Source organism: Gastrolobium bilobum, unplaced genomic scaffold (assembly GCF_033153095.1).
Source record: "Gastrolobium bilobum isolate Gb01-03AN ecotype WA unplaced genomic scaffold, APGP_CSIRO_Gbil_v1 utg762, whole genome shotgun sequence".
Lineage (NCBI taxonomy): Eukaryota > Viridiplantae > Streptophyta > Magnoliopsida > Fabales > Fabaceae > Gastrolobium > Gastrolobium bilobum.
Window position 1 is genome coordinate 255,341 of NW_026899802.1, and position 18,351 is coordinate 273,691.

The window sequence follows — 18,351 nt, forward strand, 5'->3', positions numbered from 1 at the left end:
GATCAAGAATATAATACCAGATTATCTTATTGAGTGTGATACATTAATGCTAAAGTAATAATTATTTTATAGAAAACAAGAGGTTTGTTTTTTAAAATTGTATAGAAGAGGGAAATCATGAGAATATCATACCAAAAATTAATTTATATAGTTATATGAACTTTGCTTGAGTTGACGTGTGCAAGAAAATTTTGTGACTTATTAGACAATGGAAGCAATACTCGAAAATATTATGAAATAATATCTATTTCTACAAGTAACATGATAATATATAAGACTTAACTTGACAACGTTCGCTGAAGGACTTGAAAATAAGACTGCCCAAGAACTCATTTAAAACTTTACGATTTGCCACAACCACAAACACTATTTACCATTCTCCAACACAGTTATATCATAATTTCAAATTTTTCTGGAATGAATGCTGGATCTTCATAATGAATTTTGCTAAAAGCTATTGACAAACAGAAGGCCTCTTCAATCAAGAGTTTCTGTATATTTATCTTCATTTTGTTGTTTTTGTGCAAAGAGGGTGAAATAAAATATGTGTCTGTATCAGTATTTGTTGGCATTCCTTAAGACAGCAAAAATATGTGTCTCCGGAGCAGTTTCTATTTCTTTTCCGCTATTCCATGCTCTTGCCTACCCCAACTGATTTGGGTTAAACATGATGTTGATGTGTTCCGATGCTCTTCTCATATTGGTGTGTTCGAATCAGTATATTGTACATTTTGCTAAATCTTTCTTTTTATTCAGCTGAATGGAGATTTTATTAAGTATTTAACTTGAGAGTACAAACATTTTAAAAAATGATGATTTTACACAAATTCATTAACTAGTCTTGTATATTTGGCTGTTTGAAAAGTTTTTCAATTGATGGTTTACACAAATATATTTAACACCCACGTAATTTATTTTTGTTAGTATTGTATTCTTCCTTTCCATAGTTCTCTAGTATTCCTTTACATTTTGTGAGCGATAATCTTTCATTGTTTAGTTGGCCGACATTTTTTTTTTATCTAGAAAGACATTTTGCTTTTCTATTTCCTTCCACTTCTTTCATGTTCATGACAGAATTTGTAAGGAAGATTTCAAAATCTTTTGGTGATCTAGTTTAAATTTTTCTTATGCATAGATGGAATGAACACAGAAATGAAAATGTTACAATTTTGCCACTTATTACGTGTTGTAGCAAGCAGTACAATTTTCTGACCATTACACTAGTTCTTTGGTAGTGCAAGTTGCTGCTTGCTTACGTTGTTGTTTTATACAAATTTGACGGAGATAGGGCTCCTTACAGTGTGTTTAGCAGAGACCCACTTTAGGAACCCTTGAGCATATTCCCCTCTCTTATTACCCACTCCCATACGGCTGAATGTCACTGAATATGTCTTTTCCTGGTTTGCTCTTGAAAAATGAAGCTTATTAGGCCGGACCTTCACATCAACCCCTTCTGGTGCCGTAACTATGACAACATAAGATGAATAGATATCACCAACATTTGTCACAGTCCTTGTGAATGTCTGTGAGGAACCAAGCACAACAGAAAATGAGGGGTAGTTGAGCTCTCCTTCGGGAATGATTGAAGTTTGAGAGCACTTAATTGCTCTACGTGCAAAGATACCCACTTCCCTATCACTGTAGCCTAAACCGCACAAATAAGGTATATAATCATCAGGTTGGATATCATATACTAATCCAGGATCATTTGCTCTTGATGGATTCACGTGGCCGGAACCTGTGGCAAAGATATCTGCAGGCTGAAGTGTTTCATCAACAATGGGTTTGTGTTCTAAATTTAGTATCTCTGCAGAAGTCATCATGGCAGATTTTATGGCAGCTGGTGACCAGTGAGGATGAGAGCTTTTGAGCAAAGCAGCAATGCCACTAAGATGTGGGCATGACATTGATGTGCCAGACACTATGTTGAAATTGAGTTTTGAATTGGTGTTGTTATTCTGGGAGAATGGCCAGGCAGCTAGGATGCTCTGGCCTGGTCCTATGATATCTGGTTTCAAAATACCAGGACTTGGCAGGTTGGGACCTCTTGAAGAGAAGTATGTAACTGCAGGAGCTAGGGAGTTTCCGATTATAGTTCCCTTAAATAAAATGGTTGCTTTAGGTTTTGTAGTGGAACTTATATAGGCCTTAATCTTTACTCCAGCAGCATGGCTCACATGCGTTGCAGGCAGAACATGTACATCAGCTCCCAGACTGAAGCCACTGATTTCATCATTCATGAGAATCATGGCTGCACCACCTGCTCTTTTTACTTCTGCTCCTTTTTCAATTCTTCCTCTACCCCCTCCTTTCTCACACAAAACAACCTTGCCTCTGAAATCATTGCCATTCAAGGATCCGTTAGCACAAAAAGCAGATTCTTTTTTGCCATTCTTTCCAGCATACACTAAGGGTAGCAATCTCGGAGAAAAATTGGAAGGCTGGAAAGCAGATTCACCATCAAACTCTTGCCCATTTCCAAGCTTTGCTGTTGCAACAAAGCTTCTGTCAATAGTGCTTGCTCCCACTGTGAGGATCCATGGGGCTCCGTTAACTACGGTGCCACTGGAAGGGCCATAGTTTCCTGCTGCACAACTCACGAATATTCCCTTCTGAATTGCTGCAAATGCACCTATTGCAATGCTATCACTGAAAGATGAAGGTGGCTCTCTTGAACCAAGGGATATTGATATTACATCCACGCCATCTTCGACGGCTGCATCTAACCCAGCTAGTATATCGCTCTCGGCGCAGTCATCTTCATAGCATACTCTGTAAATTGCCAGGTGAGCATGAGGGGCCATCCCTGCTGCTGTGCCTTTGGCATTTCCTAGTACTTGTGCATGCTTCACAAAAGCACCCGCTGCTGTGCTTGCTGTGTGAGTCCCGTGTCCATCCTCATCAATTGGTGTCTCTTCTTTCCCTTCTTTCATTGCCATAGCTGCGATGTTGAAAGACCTTGCTCCAATTAGTTTGTTGTTACATGCTGTCCCATTAAGTTCGCATCTCCCTTTCCATTTGGGTGGTGGTGGTGGTATTCCTGCGTCACTGAATGAAGGATGATTAGGCGTGATTCCAGAATCCACTATCCCAATAATAACTCCCTTTCCAAAATTTGATTCCTTCCATAGTCCCATTTTTTGCTGCAACCCCAAAAATTTTGGGGTATGTGTGGTTTGACGATGTAGTATCATTTCGGGATGAGCTGAAATAAAGCCATCCTTCTTTTCCACAGCTCTCAGTTCCTCTTGAGTGAGTCTTGCAGCAAAACCACTCAGCACGTTCCGGTATGAATAAATCATTCGTGGCTGTTCGTTGGAGCTCATAATAGTAGGTGGCATGAATGAATGGTACCAGCTCTCCAAATCTTCTGATTGAGTAAATATCTTAGACTCTGGCCTTTCCACATGGATAATGTATGTTTTTGAACTGCTTGTCTCGGTACTCTCAGTGGTAAGGGGCAGTTCACTTCCTTGTGCAAAATGAATAAGGAAGCTCAATGCGAAAGTGAGAGCAATGAAAAAGAAAGAGTCCATGTTCGGCAGAAACTTTACTTTCTGCTTGATGGAAGAATGGAAAACAAAGGTTCTTTATTTAGTTTGGTGTGCTTTGAACATAAGCTCAATATCATACACATATATATAAGGAACAAAGCCGGCATTTGCATATGGATGATGTTGGGTAAGGATCATATTTCGCATTCAGATGATTCATTGCCATATTTCGCATTTAGATGATTCATTGCCAACTCATTATCGACTCATGGCTAACTCATTGTTGACTCTTTTTTGACTGATTGCTGACTCATCTCTTACCCATTGCTAATGACTCTTTGTATTTTCCTTTTCTTAGTAGTCTGAGCTTGAGTCAATGAATAGCTGTTGTTATATGAAATTTTTTAAAGAGTTTGCTTTTTCTAAGTCAATGTAGATAACTTATCTACATTAAGCCCAAATCGACGTTGTTTTGAGGAGGAAATCAAGGTATTTTTGTAATTATAATATATTTCAGGGTTATCATAGTCTTTTTCATTATAGTTTTTAATTTTTTAACCCAAAACGACGTCGTTTTGGGAGCGAATGTAGATAACTTGTCTACATTCACTTTAGAAACATTAAAGCCTTTTTTAAAACTTATTTTTTATTTCCTTATAAACAGAGTGATTTGTAATAAACGCCTCTGAATATAATACAGATGTTAGAGTCTCTTTATTTTTGTCCGTTAGAAAATTTAATGGTCTTTTAAGTTTGATGTAACGGCCATGGGTGACTACACTAAAGTTGTTTGATGAGTCTTAACAGTATCATGGGTCAGTTTTGGTAAGATAATGAGTCATTAAGTTAGTGTTTATTTAGGTGTAATATGTCTCTTAATTGTTATGTTTTTCAATGGATCAGTTTTGGTAGGATAATGAGTCATTAAGTTAATGTTTATATGGGTGTAATGTGTCTCTTAATTGTTATGTTTTTCAGTTTTAGTTTCTGGATTATATTAAGTTTGGATCAGTTTATGAAATATGAATTCCCTCTTCAAATATTGTGAGTTATATTTCTGCATCTTTTTTTTAACAGACAAGCTACACATAACTTATATTGGGTGAGATATTCATTTTTTGTTCTTCATTTTTCTAATTTCTTATATATTAGTTCCTATTTTAAAAAATTTAAAAATTTCAAAAATTATAATTTTAAATCAAATATAGTAAAATACAAAAAATAAATTGAGCGGGGAGTGATCACCAGTGTAAAGAGGCACGGATAATGAGCGACTCCTGACAGACTTCCAGCGGTGGTTATATGAATGAATCGAATCGACATCCGAAAGAGAGAGATTCCAAAGACTGTGCATGTATGAGACTGCATAGTTTGGGATAGCTCATAAGAATTAATTAGTACTACCTATACTAATAAGATGCATCTACTTTTCGATAGCGTGGAAGAACTCCATAGTGAACTTGGAGCAATTATGGGATGGAAGTTTTACCGTGAAGTGTGCGAATGAGAAAAAACACATTGAAAAGTCTCGAGTGTCAGTTTGTGGGGATAGTCATTGATTCTTAAAGCGGCCGGGCATTACATGCAGTGTTATGAAACTCGGTTGGGTCGATCCGGAACTCGAAGAACTGATCATCGAATCGGTTTGAGTCAAGCATCGGATCAGCCATGCACCGGACCCGGTCAAAATCTGGCCAAAATCGGTGACCCTCGAGTCCTGCATTATAATTAAAAAAAAAAATCCAAAAACCAAAAATCAAAATTATTTCATCTTGTAAAAAAAAAAATTAGAACTCTTTTTAAAAAAAATTGTAATTTTATTTGCTAGGTGTATACTCTTCTACAACGACTTCAAATTTCACTTCCAATACTAAAGTAATTTGCAAAACAATAAATTAAGAGAATGTGACATATGATATTTCAATGGAGATGGATTTGAAAAATATGAATTCACAATATTTGACCTTTTGAATGTCATTGAGAGGTATATTTATAGGGATTCAGAGTTGCAATTTAAATTGACATATTAATAACTTACATTTTCATTTACTTGTACTTTATGAACTTATAAAAGTGTGATTCGGTAATTTTTAAACTTATTTAGTGAACTTTATTTAAATTATTTTAAATATAAAAAATTAATTAAATTTATATGTATATATTTATATATATTCACGTCAACCGATCACATTTGATAGAGGCCTATAAAAACTAAATACAAAAGTTTCTGGTCTACCTTATTCATCAGTCCACATTAATAAGGGCTTCTTTTTTGAGTTGTTCGGTCCAACGTTGGACCTTCCCATAGGACCATTGCATTCGCTCAGGGAAAATTTAGGATTTGGACACCTAAAACAGTACAGGCTTATAGGTCACCTTCAGGGAAAATCCAGGGTGTCGATCGGCAGGTCACCTTCGGCTTTGATAAATTAGACCTGATATATTTTTTAATTAAATTTCAGCCACTTCGAATTGGCTCGTCCTGACTCGATGCAGAGGACGATCTAGATACATAAGAAGGGGAGCAAATGTCCCTCCTTAAAATATGATGTAAAAATATAAAAATATCCTTATTTTAAAATTTAAGTTTTTTCAATTTAATTTCGGGGTAGAATATTATAACAATCAATTAGGATTACTACCAATATTACTATCAATCAATTTTACTGTTAGATCAATTATATTGATTCAACAGTTATATTTATTTTCATCTTTGTATGGTTATGATTCTCCATATTTAATACTTTATATTTATTTTTATTTTTGTATGGTTATGATTTCTCATATTTAATATTTTTATATTAAATATGGGGATCATAACCATATAAAGATAAAAATAAATATAACCGTTGGATCAACATAATCGATGTAACATTGAAATTGATTACTAGTAACCTAGTTGGGTTGTTACGATATCCTACCCCTTTAATTTCCCTCCTTCTATTTTATTTTACCGTGAGTTTTTTTTTTTCCTCCACTTTCATTATCCAAACCTAACATCATATAGCTCTATTCCAGACCCATCATTTGCATCTACATACTGATTCAACTCCTCTCAAACCTCAATCTCCGTTATTGGAAGTTGGAACATTTGCTTCTTCCTCCATCATCGGTCTAGATGAGTCGCAATCCGTCTAGATCTAGATTTAAACCAGACCCAGTCAGCCGGCAGCTGCTCGCAAGTCGCATTTCAGACTAGACCTAGATCTATATATACTTGAACTTATTGAGTGTCCACCCTTTATTAATTTTCTGGATCCGCCACTGACTCGATGTTATATGACATTCTAATTATTTTATATTTTTGTTTTAAAAAGTATAGAATAATCATAAAATTTATTGAATTAAATTAATATTTTATGCATAACATTATATTTTTTTTATACTAATATAATTTTGTATACTATTTATGATCCTTCTCCTCTCCATCCCCCTCCTTCTTTTCCCCATCTTTTCTTTTATCTTATTTTCCTTCTCTCATTTTTTTTTAATCTTTGTATATTTATCATTGAGTTCATCTACCACCGATCTAATTAACTTGGATTAAGAGTATTGTTAATGTTGATGTTGTATAATTTGTAAGTTTTTTATTTTATCTATAAAATTTCGCGGACTTGCATTTTTCCCAAATCTTGGATTGGCGGGTTCAAACCTAGACAACCTGAAAAAAAAAAAAAAAAAGGTTCGATTGAACTCGACCCAACTTGGTTAAGAGCAGCCTAATTAGTAAGGGTATGATAGGAGTTCAATTTTCAAGGAAAATATTTTCTTTCTCATTCTTAAAACTTTTTATATACTATATAACAGAATAGATTAGCTTATTTTGGAGTCAACTAGTAACATCCCTAGCCAACAAAGGTGGGTACAGTTGGCTAAGAGTATAGTCCATACTCCACAAGGATATGAGGAACAGTGATCAATGTGCCACGTTTTTGGCATTAATATACTAAACTGCCACGCGAACAGTAAAATTTATCAGACTGCCACGTGTTGAAGTTTGCTACAACTGGTGACGAACTTGGTAGCATTGATTTCGTTACACATGGCACACTTTTGTAGGAAAAGCTGACCGCCACGTGTCCAAGTTCGCTACGACTGGTAGTGAACTTGGTAGCAAATGATTTTGTGACACGTGACACATTTACGCAGAAAAAATTGACTGGACGAAGTTCGCTACCAGGGGTAGCGAACTTGGGGCGCTACATGGCACAATCTCGTTGCCCGATCAGAATTAATGTACCAATCACAATGAAAAATAGAAAACGAAGGAAAATGGCTACTTAATTAATGTACCAATCACAATTAATGTATCAATCACAATTTGTGTAACAATGAGATTAACTTTTGATTGTACCAATCACAATTAATGTACCAATCACTTCGGAGGGCCATAACTTTTGATTCAGATATCCAAATCAAATATTTTTTATTTTATTTCACATAATTTTTTGAGATCTACTCAATGACACCTCATTTGACATATTTTATTTCTCACAAACATAGTTCAAATTTGTAACAATGGTATCACAAACAACTAATGTACCAATCATCAATAACAATTAATGTACCAATCAAAATTAATTGTGATTAGTACATTAATTGTGATCAAAATTAATTGTGATTGATATATTAATTATAATTGGTGATTGGTACATTAATTGTGATTAGTACATTAATTAAATAGTCATTTTCCTTCGTTTTCTTTTTTTGATTGTGATTGGTACATTAATTCTGATTGGGCAATGAAATTGTGCCACGTAGCGCACCAAGTTCCCTACCCTTGGTAGCGAACTTTGTCCAGTCAACTTTTTCTGCAAAAATATGCCACATGTCACGAAATCATTGGCTACCAAGTTCACTACCAATCATAGCAAACTTGGACTTGTGGTGGTCAGCTTTTCCTGTGAAAGTGTGCTATGTGTCAAGAAATCGTTGGCTACCAAGTTTGCTATCAGTCGTAGCGGACTTCAACGTGTGGCAATCTAGTAAATTTTACTGGTCGCATGGCAGTTTGGTATATTAATGCAAAAAATATGGCACATTGGTCACTGTTCTAGGATATGAGTTTAAATCTCGCTGGCCGATGTGAGAACTTTGTTGATAGGTGATATGTAATCCCTACCGAAAATCTTTAAAGAAGTTGGGGGATCTTTCCTGATCTTAATGAAATATCAGTGTCTAACCTCATTTAAACTTTTAAATACTAAAAAATAAAAAAGTAATAACATCCCTTTGAAAAAAATTCATTTTGAATATTTATGGATTACACTCGATCATAGAAAGAGATCACCTCAAAGGCCCATTAATGAGAAATTGGTTTAGTGAGGTTGCTAGCTAATTTGCTGCTCCAACCTTAAAAGTCCGAACCCAAATCCAACATCCTAGCGCTGGAATTGATCTAACCAGTCTTGTTCACAATTCCAAGAGAGTTTGGGTTACCCAACAAGCACTGATTAATGGATTGAAGGTTAATCAAGCCCTACTCATGATGGAACATCTCTAGAATATTCCCTCATAGTAGAATGGGCAAGGCTAATGCCGTTGATTTTTGCGTCATAGGAATATTTTGTCTCTCTATACAATACTGTATACCCCCGCACATTTTACACCCTTTCAAGGTACATTTCAGACCCTGAGTAGTTATACTAGCACAGTAGTTGTTGGAAATAATTCATGTAAATGGTTGGACTACGAGATACATGTATAAAGAATCGTTACAATCCAAAAGTTTAACTTATTACGTAAATTTTTTTTTAATAATTTATATTATTGTCTAATATGTTCTTTCGTACAAAAGCTTATTAGGCTTAAAGGATTGATAATGCACAGACTCACATAATTATATAAAGAAATTCAATATACTTTTTTAATGATTTTATATTATTCTCTAACAACAACAGTAGCTCATATTAATCACCCTGATATTTTCCCTATTATCATAATACTAAATTTTCCTTTGAATTTATTTTTTTGTTTTTTGTTTTTTTGTAATCAGAATTTGTTTTTAGCTTTCTGTTACAATTTCCCTACAGTGGGTATATATGTGGACAGCATTAAAGAAAATTACCAGAAAAGTTTGTCAAACCCTCTCTCTCCCTTTCTCTTTCTTCCTTCTTCCTCAATTTATATTCTTTTATCACTCTTAATTCCAGTAAGCATCCGCTACGACGGTGTTTTCACTCTGAATTTGTGGCTTCTGTCTTCTTCCTCTTCTTTATTTTTTTAGAGCTGTAATGCTAAGATATATACTCCATTGATCTAAAATTAGAAACACCACCACAATTTTGGAGCCAGGTTTTGACGGCAACGATAGGTCCATTATAATGGATTTTAGCTCCCCTTCCATGTTAATGGAGAGGCTCGTGAACTTTTACAAAAGAGATATGGAAAAAGAAGATGATTATAGGACACTGGGAATGTGGCCAGGATAAAATGTATTTATTTAAAAAAATATATATAAGGAATAAGATATTATACTTATTTTTCATGTCTATTTTATCTACTCTAATCTGGAAAGAGAAATGATAAAGGTGTAGAGATTGTGATATAAAGAGTGTTAGAGAAAAATAAATGAAATAGGTATGAAAAAAGATAGGTATAATATTTTTATATAAAAAATAAATAAGAAATACAAGCTAAACCACAAAATTTGGAGTGATTAAAATCAAAATTTGATATTACTTATGCAAGATCATATGGGCCATATGACAAATATGATTGGATAATCCTTTGACACATAAGTATTTAGCAGCTGTACATTGACGGCAGAAATTAAGAGCATATACCTTTAGATAATAAATAAGAAGTATAAATAAAAAATCCAAATTTAGAAAAAAAATTAAAACCAAAATTATTGTATATTTATAGAAATAAAAAAACATATTTACACCTTACATAAAAAGGAAAAATAAGCTGCAAAGTTTATACCTATGCGTTTTTGAGCTGATTCAGGAGGCCGCGCCAAGATTAACTTGCACGGTAAGTGCCTTCCCAAAAGTTGAATCATTCAATGAAAGCCCACAATGACACAAACAGTGGTTAAGAACCTATACCCCTACTCTCGCAAATCGCAACCCAAGATCTGAACAACCTACTTAAGAAATCAATCATGTTGCTTGGTCTTTACTTTTCCTACTTTTACTTCTTTTTTTTTTTTTTTAATTACCTAGGTTTCTTGGCCTTCTTCCCTTTTCAACTGGATTCGGAAACTATAAACAAAAAAAGAGTGAGACAGCAGTAATTAACAGAGAAATTAATTTCGTGTCTCCTTTATGGTTGTTTCCCCAACATGTCATATAGGGAATGTGCCCTCTTTACGTTACAGATCCTTGCTCATGGTTTTCGTGTTGCACTCTTTTTTTATTGTTTGTAGGTCAGTGGACCACCCTTCAGGCCAGAAGTTTTGCCACGGACTTGGTGGAACTTTCGTCACCTCAAGGCTCAAAGTCTTATCATTTGGTATGCATGTTCCGAAGATATAATTGTCTTTCAGATTCGGAGTATTTGTACTGTCTTAGGTACTAGATTAAATCTGATGTAATCTACGTATAGTTAGTTCTTTAAGGTCCCTCTTCTTTGTCAATCATTTGCAGAAACGGCTTTCTCTCAAAGCAACAAAAACCAGAGCACCTTATCAGATGAACTTTCAAGATTCATGAATCAAACCAAACGCTGGACTTTGAGTTGGAATTTAGAAGTATCTATGTCCTATACGTATGAAAATATTTTTAATGTATCAAATTCATCACTAATCTAATTGAGAACAACAAGGTTATCTTCTAACCTTATTTTTTTTTAATCTTTTCCGATTTGGTTAAAAAACATATAGTTTTCTTGTGAAGAGGGATAAGCATCTATGAAACACCGATACTCCGGATTTTTTTCTAACGTATCGGATATGCGTATCGCAAACGTATCGGAAACGTATTATATCGTATCGACGAATTAATGATCGTATCGAGAACGTATTTGGAACGTATCGAAAATGCCGTGTCGGAGTCGGTGCTTCATAGATCAGCATTTTGTGACAGCGGGAAATGTGGGAAAAAATCTAATATACTATGGTTATATGTACATCTCATCAATAGAAGCACAATACATCAGCTGACATATTTCTTGAAAAAAAAAATTAATTTTAATATTATAATTATATATTCTTTAAAATATATAATTTATAATTTTACTTTTAACTACCGTGTACCTGGTGTTCAATACGACAGTAGTTGAAGATGTTATCGAACCGTGGAGGTTTGAGATTTCGGGAAGTAAACAAGGACATGATTAATGATGTTCTTGTTACCTCGATCATGTGGAGATGCATAACATGGTCAATGAACAACACTGTACTTTTAATAAACCCCACTTATTCAGTCAAATACCGCATCAATGCGCATGGCTTGTTTGTTTCCACAAGTCTATGTGATCTCTCTCTACTCTATGACGCCGAAGAAAACAAGTGATGCAACACTATAGAGAAAAACCCTAACGAGGCAGGGTACTGTTACAAGTCAAATGAGGTAAAAAAGAAACATTGACTTGATAAAGTTCTTTTTCCTTCATCCATATGAGAAAGAATCCTTCTGGCAAGCATGCTTTTCACACTCCTCTCTTTCTGTGCAAGTGATAAGTCTGACTATGAGTTGAAACATGCATGATGATTAAGTTATGGGAGCACGCCTAATCATTATGTCGTGCCATTACTTGAAAGGAATTTTTATTCTTGACTCCGACACAAGAATTTCATCTGTCTACAATATTGAATAACAGCCACATAAATAAAATCTTGTTACCCTTAAATGGTATCCATGATTGGTTGCTTGAGATTTGCTTTCTTAAGGGTATATATATAAACCATCATCGTTTGAAACACGTCATTCAGTGTCACATTTGAATGAATGCCTCTATTTGGGACCCGGTTATGTTGAAGCAGTTTGAGGACCCTCTTTGACCGTGCGCGCTCTGAGTTTGCTCTTGCTACCTCTGAATCTCCACGTAGTGCGTTTTACCACGAAGGCGCATGTGGTAGCTACATAGGAATGTCTTATCGGGGGAGCTGAGAAGCCATCTTCATACACAGGTATGCGTTTAAGAATGGAACAAAATGTTTCTTAATTACGGTATTAGTTTTGATATAAAACGGCATTTTTTATGAATGCCATACCAGTTTGGTATAACTATTCGCCAATAGAACTCAGGATTTGTTCTCCAAAAAAAAAAAAAAAAAAAAGAACTCAGGATTTTACCTGCCCAAAAGGTACTAGGTTTGGTTAATGAGAGTCGAAACTTAGGAAGAGTATATAGATATTCAAACCCGAAATCGGATTAATCGAGTATATTAGGACTTCGGACATATCTACCAAAAAATAATAATAATTCCGCCAGTGCTATTAACGCCTTCGCATGCATTCACGATTTATTGGATCGTCTTTGGTATATTGGCTCGCAGTTGCACTTCCATAGTTTTGTAGCCATTACTTTTGCATTGCTTTAGGCTACAGAATCTCAGGTTAAGCAGTGCCAACCCTTATTGAATTACATGCATTAATTGTCACACTACTTGGATGTCGCTTTAGTTTGTGCTCTAGCTAGTTTCATACAAATATAAATACATAAAAAGACTTACCTCGATCCTATCCACTTGAACTGATTACCCCAATGTAAAGAAGAATTCATCTTGCACAGCATTTATGCTATAATGCCATGGCATCTTTTATCTTCTCCCGAAATTTGTTAATGGCGTTGAGATACTCCACCAGTTCTTTATTATCCTTAAAAAATGAATAAATAAACAAGACTTAGGGTAAATGGCTCCATTTACAAGTGATCAAACATTTGCTAGGATGGAAAGTTTAGGTGAACTTATACAACCCTAGTAAGCACGAATCGTAAGATGGACTAATAGTTTACTGCTTCATAGATATTATTTAAAAATCTTGTCTTGGTATTAAAACATAATTTAATAGCATATTCGTAATTAATATTTAACATTTTAACTTTATAACAAGAAAAAAATTACTAAATATAATATTTGACGAAATTGTTATGTTATACATAGCCCATCACTTCATTGTTTTGTAGTTTAACAAAGCAGAAAACAAATAACAATGAAACTTAAAAAATTACCTTTATGAACAAAATATAAATTACAAAACACAGGAATTGAACCTATGTAACCAACGACATAAACCAAGGAAATGTTATATTTACAAACTTTTTGTTTACAAACTACACTATGACCGGTCATACTTCAATCAAAAGTGTATGACTGATCATACTTAGTGTAATTTGTAAAAAAAGTTTGTAAACGGATTTTTTCCCCATAAACCAAACTACACATTTTGAGGTTATGACAATGTACAAATCCAGCTTGGAAACTAAATAGTAAAATTGACAGTTTACCAATTCGGTGAAAGTTTCCTTGAATGATAACCAAAGTAGGAGTTGACATGCGACTTAATCAGTATTGTGTCATAACAACATAAACACGTTAAAATTTTAGAGTTAACTCGAGACCTTAACTGTGCTTGAAATTTTGCATTATTTTAACCTATAATCAGGAAGTATATAAAGAAGTTGCCCACCCAAACGAACAAAACTAATTAAACAAGACACGTATAGCTATGTTTTCCAATCAATGACTGGTATTAAAAATTTCACATTTCTTATATGCTATATATGAAAATTGCACGCTTGCAAAAATCAGCAATGTTACAATCACTTCAATTAATTGGCTATTTCAGGCACAACTGAGTACGTACATACATATATACATATATATACATATACATATATATATTTACATATATATATATATATATATATATATATATATATATATATATATATATATATATATATATATATATATATATATATAACTTTAATTTGTAAACGCAAATTAAGATGTAATGAACAAATTATCACTTTTTATAACATTCACAGAACTCGTCCCACAATCACTTCGGGCAACTGATCCATTGCCTAGTATTAGTGGATACATTTGGTCCATACTTCACACTCTAGAGGTTCAACATCTAAAGATATATAAAATATATGGGTTTATTATGTACAGCAACACGTAGCAATACTCTGGTCTTTTTTCCAACATTGAACTGTACTTCCTATAATTAGTATGCATCTTCTAGTTACTATATAAATTTTCACTTCCACATGTCAATCTGGGAACTGGAGGTGGATGTTGAAGCATATTCCTGGGAAATTTGTGCCCTTTTGGATCCGTTTGCAAGCATAGTGATTTGTTCAGCAACATGTAGGACAGGTGCATTGGAAAAACTAGTTTCCTTCGAAACATCTTGGTCGTGACTGAGCTGAGAAGCAACAAATTTGTCAAGTACTCGCCAATCTGTCACTTGGTCCACCGCTTGATCATTGCTACCATAAAGCGAGTTCAGATTTTGTTGTTGGCAATGTTGTACCTGTTCTTCTTGAGTAAGTGATGAGAACTGCAAAGTGCTTCCATTGTTATTGCTATCATAACCATAAGGGACAACTGAGCTGCAACTCAAACTGATTGCTGATTGAGAAATTTTGGGGCTTTCTAGTTGCGGAAGATTGAGAAAAGCATCATGGGGTATATTGTATTGCAATTCCAGCTCCGGTTTGCAAGGGTGGTGATGGTTGTATGATACATAAGGGTGAGAAATCCGCCTCGGGGATTCAAGATCTTGCATGAAGGAAACTTGGTCTTCATACCAACAAGGTTCTCCCACTTTCTGCATTGTTGTCAATCGCTTCTTGAACACTCTGCATACAACCCACCCTTCTTCCTGGAGCAGTAATAAAACTTAAACCCTAGCCTTATTATTTCAACTAATAATCCCACATAAAAGCAGAAAATCTGTATAAATTAAGATTGGCGACATCTACAAATGTTATTTTGACATAATCATTAGAAGTTCAGAATTTTGATGGAGGAAATGTTGGTTTAATTATTAGGACTTTTTATAGTTCCTTATTTATTATTATTATTATTATTATTATTTTGAGATAAATTTATTATTATTTTAGAACAACTGAATATGAACACCTGCTGTGTGAATTAATTCGTTGAATTGCATGTAAATTATCCATACTTTTTTTGTGTGTGTGTGAAATGATTCCACCGATCTAGAAACAATTCCAGGATCGCAAATAAAGAAATAAGAGTTCTCATGTGTGAAATAATTGTTTATACTAAGTGTACATTCTATTAGGCTAGAATACTCATCATTGTTGAGGGTTTTTATGGTAAATCTATTTATTGCGGTGGTAAAGGAGATATATATATGATACCAATTACTTGGATAAATTGGATTAATGCTAGTATACTAGACAAAAAGTAGAAGTGAACAGGAAGCCTAAAGTCATGTGTGCATGATGCAACCCAAGTCTTTATAATTTAATTGAAATTAATTTAATATATTAGCCAAAAGAAAATCTCCCCTAATTTTTACCCTTACAAAAATCCAATATGCGGCTGTTTACTAGTTAATTTTTGTAATTTCTTGCGAAAGTACATACTAGTATCCGATCCCATGCATTGCATGGCTATTTCAAATTAAAATAGAAATATTTAAATAAAAAATGTTTAAAATTATAGAGAATGTATTCATAATAAAGTTATCAAGAATCTAAAAAATTGATTAAAAGAAAAAATTTAAAATGATAAAGAAGAAGTGAATAATAAATTCAAAACAATTTGAATTTGAAATTTGAATATAAAGAAGTGGAACAACTGAGATTTAGAGAGAAGAACAAATTCTATTCTTAAAAAATTATACTAAAATAAATGAAGAGATATGCAGCTGAAATTTGAGAATTTTTTTTTTATGTAAACAGGAAAATTTGAAAATAATTTTTGGTAATATAAGTAATCGATATTTGAGATTTTAAAAACCATGAGAACTATGTTTCAAACATCATTGAACTTGTGTCTTAAGAAGAAAAAGAATATAATACGAGATTATCTTATTGAGTGTAGACTTTATTTTATAAGCTGATACATAATGCTAAATTAATAATTATCTTATAGAAAACAAGATTTCTGTTTTCTAAAATTGTATCATACCAAAAAATTAATTTATATAGTTATATGAATTTTGCTTTAGTTGACGTGTGCAAGAAAATTTTGTGTGACTTATTAGACAATTGAAGGAATACTTGAAAATATTATGAAATAATATCTATTTCGAAAAGTAATAACAAATGATAATATATAGGACTTAGCTTGACAATGTGCGCTGAAGGACTTGAAAATAAGATTTTGATATCCATAATTCTTGTATGTTTTAATTTTTATAATTTTTAATTTCAATATTTTATTATTATTTAGGTTCTAGTCATTAAAAAATAAATACTTTAATAAGTAAATAAATTATGAAAATCAATACTTTAATAAAATAGAAACTATAAATCAAAACATAAATGAGTGAAAAATTATGAATGACACGTTAATGGTAGGGGCCAAGGCCTGAAAAAATTAAAAATACAAGAATGAATATCTAAAGAAAAAATGAACTAAAACCCAAATGGGAAGAAATTATAGAAACTAAAATCTTATTTAACCGAAAGAGAGGGGAGAAAAATAAAAATTGTGGTGCTAATTACCTGAGGAGTTCCATTTTCATTAGTTTCTAGCCTGTACTCATGCATGATCCAATCAGACTTCTGTCCATTTGGGGCTCGTCCTTTGTAAAACACTAGAGTCTTTCTCATCCCAACCAGGCAATGCTTAGAGTAAATTGCTTTATCTCTTCCTGTGGCTTTCCAGAATCCTGCTTTTGTAGCTCTATTGGTGCGTGTTCCAGTTGGGTACTTCTTATCTTTATGACTAAAGAAATACCAGTCACTTTGTTCATCCGTTCCTATTTTGCATAATTCTGTTTACAAAAGTAACAAATGTGAGTGTATATATTCTATGGTCCCTTTTTTTCTCATGTCGCAAGAATTTGAAATTTTCCAACAAACCATATATTCCGAGTAATATATAATTATAATATAAAAAAATAATAACTTTTAATATGTACATAGTTATAAGATGTATGCAAAATAAAAATTTTAATATTATAACTATGTACTACTCAGAGTACATAGTTTGCAGGAGAACTTTAAATTTCTCAGAGACTATTATCCCATATTGTATACCATGATATGTTCTTAAATTTATGTAATATATGATGCTTTAATTTAGGCTTTGTAAGAAGGCTTATACCTTGAAGGTCCCATGGCTCAATTTTATAGAGATCAACATCTTTGATGACATCTAGATCAATCCTTTTAGACGCTACCTTTTTCCTAAGGTAGTAATCGACAAGTTCTTCATCAGTCGGATGAAACCGAAAGCCTGGAGGTACATGTGAAAATGTGTTCATATCCGCTTTCAAAGAATTCAAACCTGTATTTGAAGAAAAAAAAAATAATAGGATCACCTTTCTTGTAAATATACAGTTTATCGTTTTTTTTCCTCCTATATACAATGAATAGTTTTGCTACCACCTTTTTAGAAGGCTCACAGTCGATCACCCCGCTTTTAATGATAATATATGTCAGAAGTTACATATGCATGTGCTTTAAATTTTAGAATAATCTTCGAAGCAACATTGCTACAGAAGTTAGGCATATATAATACATTAAATATTTAATGGAGTACATGATCAAGAATAAAGATAACACAAATTGATCCAAACTCATTACTTGCTTCTAATCCTCCTGACATAACATGAGATGTGTTTTATAATCAGAACAAAGGAGAACATTGAACAATCATAGTGCTGAATGAAGATTCAAAGAAGTTTAAAAAGTATAAGTGAAACATAAAAAAAGAAAAGAGAAATACAATTAGGGCTCGTTTGGTGGATAT

General features: G+C 33.4%; 2 protein-coding genes across 2 annotated transcripts; both read right to left on the reverse strand.

The window, feature by feature from the left end:
• Positions 1–1,265: 1,265 nt before the first annotated feature.
• On the reverse strand, positions 1,266–3,536 carry LOC133293640 (subtilisin-like protease 4). Its single transcript, XM_061492229.1, has one exon. The coding sequence runs from the start codon at positions 3,534–3,536 to the stop codon at positions 1,266–1,268; it is 2,271 nt and encodes a 756-aa protein (XP_061348213.1).
• An 11,117-nt stretch (positions 3,537–14,653) lies between these two features.
• LOC133293688 (NAC domain-containing protein 7-like) lies at positions 14,654–17,863 on the reverse strand. Its single transcript, XM_061492292.1, has 3 exons — positions 17,704–17,863; positions 17,100–17,371; positions 14,654–15,280 (listed from the first exon to the last, which is right to left on the reverse strand). The coding sequence occupies exons 1-3, from the start codon at positions 17,861–17,863 to the stop codon at positions 14,654–14,656; spliced, it is 1,059 nt and encodes a 352-aa protein (XP_061348276.1).
• Positions 17,864–18,351: the final 488 nt, after the last annotated feature.

What these genes read in the sequence shown, in the direction of transcription:
- LOC133293688 (XM_061492292.1), bottom strand. Translation starts at nt 17,863, where the DNA reads ATGAACACATTTTCACATGTACCTCCAGGCTTTCGGTTTCATCCGACT. An exon ending in TGAGCCATGGGACCTTCAAG is followed by an intron (nt 17,372 to 17,703) that starts GTATAAGCCTTC and finishes TTTTGTAAACAG; the next exon opens with AATTATGCAAAATAGGAACG. An exon ending in ATGAAAATGGAACTCCTCAG is followed by an intron (nt 15,281 to 17,099) that starts GTAATTAGCACC and finishes TTACTGCTCCAG; the next exon opens with GAAGAAGGGTGGGTTGTATG.
- LOC133293640 (XM_061492229.1), bottom strand. Translation starts at nt 3,536, where the DNA reads ATGGACTCTTTCTTTTTCATTGCTCTCACTTTCGCATTGAGCTTCCTT.